Source organism: Nanorana parkeri, unplaced genomic scaffold (genome assembly GCF_000935625.1).
Source record: "Nanorana parkeri isolate BGI_ZX_2015 unplaced genomic scaffold, ASM93562v1 scaffold72, whole genome shotgun sequence".
Taxonomy (NCBI): domain Eukaryota; kingdom Metazoa; phylum Chordata; class Amphibia; order Anura; family Dicroglossidae; genus Nanorana; species Nanorana parkeri.
In genome coordinates, this window is record NW_017306340.1 from 383,678 (window position 1) to 394,696 (window position 11,019).

Consider the following 11,019-nt stretch of genomic DNA (forward strand, 5'->3'; position numbering starts at 1 on the left):
AGTGACGTACGTGTTGTTGTTTGAAAATTATGCCGCATGTCACTTTTGTATTATAGTTCATATTTTACATGTTTTGCAGTAGATTTAATGTTCAGCCATTATAATTTAAGCTCAGTTTTAAAATCATAATGCAGCCTTTTTAATGTATTTCAGATAGGACAGGTATTTCTTTAATGTCATCAAATTACACACCAGTATACATACTGTACATTCACATCAGTCAGGACGCTTTCAATCTAAGGTCCCTATCTCACATGCATACATAAACTAGGACCAATTTAGACAGGAGCCAGTTACTTACCACCATGTCTTTGGAGTTTGCGAGGAAATCAACGCAAGCACAGGGAGAACATGCACATTCCATGCTGATAGTGTCCTTACTGGGGGAGTTTAAACCAAGGGCCCAAGTGCACTTTTTAGTAGTGGGTGAACAGGTTGGACCTTATAACAATTGTTTTGTCTGTCCATGAAAAAAAAAATTGAAATTCTTTCCCTCTCTACTAAAAACTAAAAATAATTGGCTAAAGTTAGGCTTAAACTGGTGCATTATAAGATCCACTACACATTTTTCATTGCATTTCCATCATTATGTAATAGCATGTTCTTATGTGAAGATGCAAAATTCCTCCAGGAAGCAATACAGTCTAAACAACGGTCAGAAAAAAAAGATCAGTAGTAAGTTTATATAATGTCAGGGTATATGCACTTGAGGTTTGCAATTGAGGATAACTTTCTAAATGTTGATTGATGATGGCTTATTGTTGGATGGGATTGCATTGTCTGTACTAAATCATTTGTTGTCTGAAACCACCAGAAGCAAGAAGCTGTCCAAGACAAGCTTAATTTCCTGCCACCAGCCCATAAATTTATGTAATATTATTATTTCTTTCGAGCAGTACATCCACAAATAAAAAGCATATACAGGCAAAAAGATTTTCATTTTGCTTATTTATACAGCTGATTTTTTTTGCCTGTAGTTCTCCTTCAACATAAACCTGTGGGATCACTTTACCTTTTAAGATGGCCCCAGGTTAAAAGAACAGCACCTCTAGATGTCTGCTCATCCATTTGTTTTATCTTTACAGCCTCCTGTTATCCTCAAATCCCAGGCAGTCTTTCATCTACTAAAGGGTCTATTCACGAAGCTGCCGAGGGCAGCCGAGTGGATGACCGATCTGAAGTGAAGTGAGCCGAACACTGTTCGGCTATTCACTTCAGGCTGGTACGGCTGATTTCAGCCGTACATCGGCTGAAATCAGCCGTACATCGGCTTGCATCGAGTGGCTTCGGGTCGGCCGAACATGCAGAAGTGCAGAAGGAGTTCGACGCAGCCGATCCAACATCTGGATCGGCTGAGCCGAACCTCTGGCAGGCTTCTCACTGCTGTTCGGGCTATTCTTAAAGATGCCGAACAGCTCGGCCACGTTCGGGAGCTGTACGGGCTATTGTGAATAGCCCGTACAGCACCCCTTCGGTTCAGTAGAACCGAAGTCCTGGGGCCGAAGCTAGCTGAAGGATCGGCCAAAGCTACGGCCAGATCCTTTGGCAGCTTCGTGAATAGACCCCTAAATATCTTCCATGATCAATATGTGGCCTGACCCCTCATCTTCTTCTAGGCCAGTAAGCCACCCAATGGATGGGAAAGGGGGAGTAGCAGAAGGAGACAGGCCATATTTTGACTATGGAGGTTGCCGTTTATATTTTCTCAGAGGAGTGTCTGGATTTTGAAGATACCTGGCTGCTCTGAAGAAGTATGCATGTGGATATACCTGCCCTATAGACCTGGGGCAATTTTACAAGCTCAGCTGAGCCTACTGTTTCACTTTAAAGCTAGGGCAATGCTAGCTTCAAAAGCACTATGCTTCCCAGAATGTGATCTTGTTGTCCTCCTTTTCCACTAAATTGCAGATATCGATGAATGTGGAATAATGCAAGAACCATGTAAGGGAGGAATGAAATGTGTCAACCATTATGGAGGATACCTGTGTCTACCAAGAACAGCCCAGATATTGGTAAATAATGGACAAGAAGATTCTGGATCCTCACAAACATCTGGATCACAGCAAACTGGCAGCCAGGGCACATATGTAGAAAGACCCAATAGTCCTCCAGAAGCACCACGACCAGCGCCTAACACACCCCTGATGCAGTGTCCCTCTGGCTATGAGCTAAATGCACAAAATTTGTGCCAAGGTAAGAACTATTATTATTGCAGTTTACAAGAATTTAGTTTTTCCAAGAATGGACCATAAAACATATGGGTACCAGTAGAATAATGACATCAGTGAGAGAGTAGATAGAAAATAACATTTTGGACGGCATTTGGAAGGCATTGCAGAAGTTATTGAACCTCTAAACACATGGAACATGCATGAAGGGCCCCGAGATTCTTTTCGGTGGAGCAGTAGGTGTCATGGCTTTGTCATTCTCTTGGCTCCTCCTGTTATCATGGAATTTTACATTTTAACATGAATATTTCTGTTTAGTTTTAGAAACTTTGAAACACTCAATGTATAATAGCCTTTTCTGATCGGTGGTTTCCCTGTCATTTTGTGTCTCCCTTTTAATGTTTTAACCTTGTGTGATATATAGTTTTAGGCATCAGTTTCCATTTGCCTTTTTTTGCTATTGCTATTAGTGATGCATAGTGAAATATAAGGAAGGGCAGAGACAGTTTAATACAAATAGTGGCAGATAAACCATTCAGGAAAGCAAATTGGCAAGCATAAAGAGAGCAACAGTACTATTTGAAGAGACCACCATATAAATGCTTGTGTTTATAACGATAGTAGACATGTGCGATTCGTTTCGTTACGAATCGAAATTCGTACGAATTTTCCTGAAATTCGTAAATTCGGAAGCATCCGAAATCCGAATGGCAGTTTCCGAATTGTATCCGAAATACGAAATTCCGTTTCCGAATTTCGGATCCGAATTTCTTTGAAACGGGAACTAATATTACCTCTGTAAATGAGGTTTAACAACATGACAAGATTTTTTTTTAAATCCGAAATACGGATCCGCTGCTGCTGAGGGTTGCATTACAATACACGCAGGAAATACGAAATTCCGTTAACGGAATTTCGTTCCGTTACGAACATTCGTTATATTGAAGTTAAAAAGCAAAATACCTTTGTTAATATATTGGAGTTGATGGTATTTTTTTTTTTTTATCCGAAATATGAAATTCGTATCCGGAATCCGTTAACGGAATTCGTATTTCGGATTAAAAAAAACAACTACCACATCGACTCCAATATTAACAAAGGTATTTTTGCTTTTTAACTTCATCATAACGAATGTTCGTAAAGTTACGAAAATGTGCCGAAACTAACGAAAATTCGTATTTCGTACGAATCCGAATTGAGTTTCGGACACGAATTACGAAATACGAAATAACGGATATTCCGAAACGAAACACATTTTTTGACGGCGCACAAGTCTAAAGGATAGACAAAGATAGAGAGAGAGAGTGCATAACAGAATAAGGATGCCAAAAAAGACAGAGAGGAGTGTGGCACAAAGACTAGACAAGTTGTGGCATATCCAAGACATAGGAGTGGTGATATGGGAGAGGGTTGATTCTGCTGTTTGCCAAGCAACCCAAGAAAGTGTGCCCACCTTAAACACACATAAGAACTGCTTCTAAAATGCACTCTAAGCATTGGATATACTTTCAGCTCTGCCAGATAGACAGACCAGAACTCTTACAGCCTACTTCCCATCAAATACACAATAGAAATCACTTCTGTTGCACAACAAATTAATGAAACTACCCCAGAAATTGTGAACTGAACTTGCCATACTAAGATAATTATATGTAGAAATGATCATCCTATTTAAGCCACAGCTAACAAACATTTCACATTGGATTAATTATCTCATGGTTAAAATTGAGCTCAACCATTTAATCCAAATAGGTACTAAGCCATTTAATCCAAATAGGTATTAATTAAAACAAATTACATACAACCAGAATAAGTACCTGACTGTCTTGATATTAGCTCCAAGACCCCTGCACAGCAGCATTTAGACTGGGAAAGGGAAAGTTCAGGACTTTATAACAGCATAGTCTGCAGAAAGGTTTGGGACCTGGCTGTGTTGTTTTGAAGGGATGACTGGATCACAAAAGAGGCTGAATAAAATTACAAATCCTTTGACAGGTAAATCTGTTGAAATATATGTAGTTTAACTGTGTATTTACCAGTTGAGTTCAGCTTTAAAAAAAAACTACCTGCATATTTATTTAGCTAGAGGAAGATATTGTTAAAAATGATATATTGTTTTTTCCTCTCATTATGCTGAAATGTCAAATTGAAAGACATGAACTTAACACTGCCATACTCACTAAGGCAGATGTATATTGTATTTGGTCTTGCAACCTGAACTTGTATGAAGCGCCATATGGTAAACACCTGTCACTTACATGGTTAATTGTTACATGGCTAGCTTCTTACATGTCTTCAGGACCACACTTGTCACATCTCTGCCCTTGTTCTCCATCTGCTTCAAACATTATATATAGTATATTCCTCCCACACATTCTTATTGGTCTGTGAGGCAGCCCATCAAAGTGATGGACAATAGGAATAAACGAGGAGTGTGGGGCACCTCGAGTTCCCTGCATTTTATACCTGTCTACAATTTTTGGGATTTTATTTTTACTAGTATAAGTGCTGAGAAAGGAAGGTAAGAGGTAAGAGCTAATTTTAAAATATGCATGCTCTGGGTTCACGTAGGAGAAGGATTAAATGTCGAGGTTTTTTAGCGTTAAAGAGACTCAATGGGTAAAAGTGACAGGTTTGTTTGAAAATATAACCCCCAACCACCGTGAAAGTTTCATTCCCAGTATTTTCCCATTCCTTTATTCAGAGTCCAAATCCTGCATAAGCTCTGTGTTGGATGCTGTTGGAGATTGTACGGGGTTATTGATTTCATACAGTTCTGCACATGCTTAGGCCAAGAGATTCACCTTTCACTCCCAAGCAATGCACCCTGGGAGGAAAGAGAGGAGTACTCCAATTTTACAAGGGCTTCAATAGAGCAATATGGCAGTATGGTGTAAGTATCAGCAGGTGGGGGGTTGTTCTTTCTGAATAACCTCTCACTTTGCCCTGAACGACAGATTCTCCTTAAAGACACCTTTTTGCTAATGGGCATAGAGAAGCTCTGAGACTTGTAGTTATTTTTGATGATAAAAGCCTAGCACTAACAACAATGGGGCTCCCAGTGCAGAAAATTAGCAAGAGCAATCATCTGCCCATCTGTATGTGAATATAAATATAGAATAAAAAGAAAGAAAAAATGGCACACGAAACAAGTAAAAATATGTGAAAATAGATTTTCTTTTCTACCATAACACCTTGAAAGGATTACTCGCTAAAAACCATGCAACCATTCCCCTTTAAGTAGAAGTCACAGCCCAGCCCCGAAGTGTGAGTTTTATGTTTCATTACTGTGTTTGATAAAAGTGTTATACATGAGGGAAAACAAACAGCACGCATGCATGTGGCAAGAGTCACACTTTAAGTTGATTTTATTATGAAGTTAATGAAAACATGATGTGCACCCTGTTGTAATTACCCACAGATGTATGACATTTTTCTTCCACTCCAGCGGCACTAAATTATGTTTTACAAACAACGTGATGTTGTGGGACTTATTTTAAAAATAATAGTTGACTCAAGGGAGCTATAACACTCTTGCTGACATCATGCTAAACACTGAAGGACCTTCTGTTTAAATACAGTTGTCCACTCCCTTCTGAGTATTGCAGTGTTTAAATCTGATAATGTGAAAGCAGTACAGCTTTCCCCTGATTTCTGCTCACTATAAATGGATACTCACTCATGAATCATGCATAAGCGTTCATTCTACATTCCTATTTAAACTTTGGATTTGATGCTTTAAAAATGTCCTTTTTACATAATTATTAGACATGCACAGCATAAAATTTCATTTTGGAGGAAACAAATGAAAATGGAAAAATCTTTTAATTTGTTACGTTTGATGAAACGAAGAATTATGCTGTTTGTTCTGAAAGCACCCATTTAAAAAACAGAACCACGCGTGGGCCACATTGGCCACCGGCAAGTTCTGCACATGCGTGCCGTCACCTTGGTGGGGTGCATGACCAGGGCCGGATTTACTCTCCCTGCTGCCCCAAGGCCGGGCCTCGGTGGCCTTGTGGGAAATCCGGCCCTGTGCATGACGTCATCTGACACTGGAATCATGGTGATGTCATATGCATGCCCGAATATATTTCTCGTATATTCGGGCATATAATAATTTTGTTTGCAAACAAATTAAGAAGGTTTGCATATTTGTCATATGTTCTCATTCACATTGCATAACTTTAAAAAACAATTACCTTTTAAAGTGATATTAAAGTCAAAAGGGGCTTAAGCTATTTTAAATGTTGATTAAATCACTTACAATCAAAGCTGTTTTTTTTATCTTTAAATGATTTAGCTTCCTACAGAATCAGCTGGTCCTCTGAGCACTGGCCCTGATATCCTGTTTTAGGTTGGCTCCTTTCCCTTGCTGGGTCCTATGGAGTCACCCTTGTGTGTGCCAGTAAGCTATGTGTGTCTCCACAAACACACAGGCAGAGCAAAGCAAGTCACACTCCTCCTCTCTGCTCTGTCCTCCTTCCTTCCTTCTCCAAACTAATAGATGGGCAGCTGCTGGAGACAGCTCTTTCTCTTGTGATCTTGTACTGGAAAGGAAATTCAGGAAAGCCGAGCTGAGAGGGTTTGAACAAGCTGTTCGGAAACATGATGATTGTAAGTGTTTCTGCAAACCATAAAGAGATATTTTACTTGGCAAAGTATATTTGTTTAATCTGGCTTCAATTATTCAAAAGAAGTTCAAGAGTTTAATACTACTTTAAGTGCTTTATATTTGCTTGACAATCCTACCTAGCTCCCCAATCTAATGTTAAATAAGCTAATAAACCTTTTATTAACCCTTGCAGTGGGACTACCCCCACACTGCTAGGGTTAATTGCTCGGGTGAGCAATAACAAAGTTAAGCTCCAGCTGTCACAGTGCTCCCTCCAGCCTGTCTCCCCCTCCTTTGCAGCATTGTAATCTTCCTCAGCATCCTCATGTCTATACACTGGGGGGAATTGATCAAAACTGGAGCAGACAGAATCTGGAGCAGTTTCCTATGGCAACCAATCAGCTTCTGATTTGAAAATGAAAGAGAGAAGCTGATTGGTTGCCATGAACAGCTGCTCCAGATGTTGTCTGCTCCAGTTTTGTTCAATTCTCCCCTCTGTGTATAGATGTTGATGATTTACTGGACCTTTAAGGAAGTGGTTGTAGTAAGTCATGTATTCCCTAATTAACCCCATCTGTACTGTGGTGGCAGATCTTATTATCGGTTGTAAACTAGATTTGAACACTGCCTGTCCTAACAAATGGTTAATGGGAAAATCCACACTGTCTGCCAATATACATGCCAATTTCAGTTTGAATAATATTCCAAATGGATATTCGTATGAATTTTGTTAAATTCGGACATTCGATTGCATCCGAATTTCTGAATTTGAACACATCCGAGCGCGAACGAATTCGAATGTACGTTAACAAAATTGGGATGCGTCCAAATTTAATTCAAAATTAAACTAATTCGCACATGTGACTGTTCTTTGGCCAATCATATCTGGGTTTTTTGGCTGTTGGGAGTAGCTTTACAGGCCCCCACATATAAAATAATAGTCTCCCTCCTGTTCCGTGCCCCCCCACACATTAAAGCAGGCAGATCCCTGGTGATCTAGTGGTGATTAGTAAGGTGCTGCAGACCTTACTAATCACTTCGTTTTCGGCCGGAGCTCATTGAAGAGCTGCGGCTGAAAGCACAGACAGCCCAGCCAGGAGCAGCTGCTCCCACAAGTCAGGTTTGCGGTCCGTGACCGCAAGCCTGACTGAATTTCCACTCGCCTGCACTGCATTTCCACTCGCCAAATGCGAGCAGGCTAGTGGAAATTTGAAGCCCTGCTGTATATATATTATTTCTCAGGCCATAGATCTAGTTGAAATTATGGGCCCTATTTATAAAGCAGCGCTGTAGCCTTAACACAGCCATACCACTTCTTAAAAAAAGGCACATTTATAATGTATAGCTTTACAAATGTGCATTACACTCTGCTTGCTTCAGAACTCTTAATAACAATGAATAGGGGAAAAAACAGGAGGAACCCGATCACATCACCAGTCATGTGAATGGCCTCTTCTCCAATCACAGAGTTCAGTATTAAATTGAAACTAAAGTTTACTATACTAACCTAGCCTGCAGAGATGCAATATTCATGAACTGCCTCTCCACTGCTGCTATTTTTGCTTGGTCTTCTTCCAAGTTTGTCATTTTGGCCACCTTAATTGGCCAGAACGGGGTGATGTAACTCCCATACATGCGCATAGAAGTTAATTCATCCTGGTACTAAGGCATGCCGAGAACATACAGAGTCATGTAGACATGTGAAGATAGCACAGCAATTTCCTTGACCTCCAATGTTATAGCAGCACAATGTGGTCAATAACACACCCCCAGCCTGCTGACTGGACAGTGGAGAAGTAGCAGCACACCAATTAGGTAATTTATCTATTCTCTCCTGTCAGCATGTTTGCTTGCCAGCACATGAGCATTGCAGGAAAATCTGACTGTCATTGAGTCAGCCTCTCCTAGTCTGATTACTGCTGTGCTGTTTCCCCGAAAATAAGGCCTACCCCGCAAAAAAGACCTAGTACTATTTTTGGGAATTGCTAAAATATAAGACCTACCCCAAAAATAAGACCTAGTTGTGACCATTCCCAGGGCCAGTGGTAGCATAAGGGGGAACTTGAAGAGCTGCGGGAAAGGCAGGAGAGAATCAACGGTGCCAATGAAGCCAGCGCTAGAGGAAGCGAGGCGGCAGCGGAGGGAGCAGAGCAGCATAAGCCGATGCTTCCTCTATAGCGCCAGCTCCTGTCACAGGCGGAGTGATACCAAATGCACCCCGCCTGTGAGGAATCGATAGTGAAAGTGCGCTGCATTCATTCTGGCCAGCGATTGGTTACCAAATTGCTCTTGGAAATGTACGGCACCCCTGATTGCCCTGATCACCATATTTTTGTACATGAATACATGTAGACTTTTCTACATGAATAAGTGTGGATTGTTGTACATTAAAAAAAAGACCTATCCCAAAAATAAGACCTAGTGTGTTTTTTTGAGCCAAAAAAAAGAATAAGACAGTGTCTTATTTTTGGGGAAACACGGTATTACAGGAAGCTGATATCCGGGTCAAAATCAGGTATATATACCATCTGCATTTAAAACACATTTCAATATTTTTTAATGAATACATAAGCGCAATTGTTAAAAAAAACAATCCTGTTATATTTATTTTGTCTACAAACAGAGAGTGAATATCCCTAGCCCCTATTTGCCACAATGTTAGTGCACAGCGCAGCCTGCATTTTATGGTAACTTCATAAAATGGAGGATGTGGTATCCCATTGAGTTCCCTCTGCTGAAAAGAGAACTACAGCCAAAACTTTTTTTGGCTTTAGTCCTCTTTTGGGTCACAGGAGGGCATTTACTACTGTCCTCCTGTGACCCAAAGTCGGCTGCACTGCAGCTGGGAAAGATCACAACAATTTGTTTTGAGAACCACCCCGCTGCCTGATTGACAGCTGGCTCTGCTTCTCTAGAACCAGAACCAGCCGTGCCCGCCTCCTCTTCTGTCTGTCCCTCCAATGAGTGCTGGAGAAATGGGGAGGGGGAAATCCTTGGGATCTCTAACCCTTTGTTAGAAAAGACAGTCCTGCTCATCTAGTTTACAAGTGATATTGAAATCTGCCAGCACAGTACAGACAGGGCTTATTTGATACAAATACCATCAACCTCCCAGACAGTGAGAACTAAACAGGATTTGTTAGTCCTGGAGTTAGCACAATGAACATATACAAAGGTAAACTGAATTTTTATTTATTTTTTAATGTTATTTATTTCTTACAGGTATGTATATAGCACCAACAATTTACACATTCACATCAGTCCCTGACCTCAAGGAGCTTACCATCTAACGTCCCTATCTCACATGCATATATATGAAGGGCAATTTGGCAGGAGCCAATTAACATACCACCAGTCTTTGCAGTGTGAGAGAAAACCGGAGCACCCAGGGGAAACCCACACAAGCACAAGGAGAACATGCAAACTCCTTGCAGATCTGACTGGGATTTGAACCACCAGATTGGAGGTTGGGGATAGGTCACATGACTTTGACAGTTCACTTGACTAGGCTCCTCTCTTGTTTTTTCTTCCTTCATCTTTTTTCAGCGGTATATATATCCAGTATGTAGCTGTGTTAAGTCCATGCCGCTGCTTTATAAATGGATTTTTGTGAGACTTTACTTTTACTTTAACTAATAAAGGAACAAATAGAAAGTGCACCTGCATTGTTTAACATCTTCAATAAAACTTTACTTTATAGTAAAATCTTATACTCACAAAGGTATTTCACAAATTAGTATATTGCTCTGAGGAAGAGAGCTCACCCTTCAAACGCACCAACTAGGATGCACACTCCAAGCAGTGACTACATGTTGTTCAATAGAATAAATGGTTGACAATCTTCTGTATGGAATTGGTTAAGATGTGATTTGCTGATTTGTGAAGTACCTTTGTGAAAATAAAATATTACTATATAATAATATTTTATAGCAGCAAATATTTTAAATCGTTTGTCAAAATGCAATGTGATAGCCTCAGCACTCATAATGACTCTTTTAACAGTTTTTAGTTTTTAGTAATCTTACCTTGCTGCAGTGACTCAAAAGATGAAAATTTTTGACTAAGCATACTTGGTATTCAGATCACCTAAAAGCAGCCAGAAATGTTCATTCTTGACAGAAGTTCTACTCTCCAGGCTTGTTTTGCAAAATTGTGTAACACCATCTATTTGCATTCCAGGTTCAAAAGACCGTGCATGCGATTTATATTTTTATTATGTGACAAGGAATGGTATTA

At 40.1% G+C, this 11,019-nt stretch overlaps 1 protein-coding gene across 2 annotated transcripts in view; it reads left to right on the forward strand.

Annotated features, from left to right (window-relative positions):
- The window catches only part of EFEMP1 (EGF containing fibulin like extracellular matrix protein 1), a 64,282-nt gene that overhangs the window by 21,903 nt on the left and 31,360 nt on the right, over positions 1-11,019 (forward strand). For both annotated transcript variants that reach the window (XM_018576637.1, XM_018576638.1), the window contains exon 4: positions 1,909-2,193. In XM_018576637.1, the coding sequence (XP_018432139.1) occupies positions 1,909-2,193 (285 nt within the window). The remainder of the gene's footprint in view (positions 1-1,908; positions 2,194-11,019) is intronic.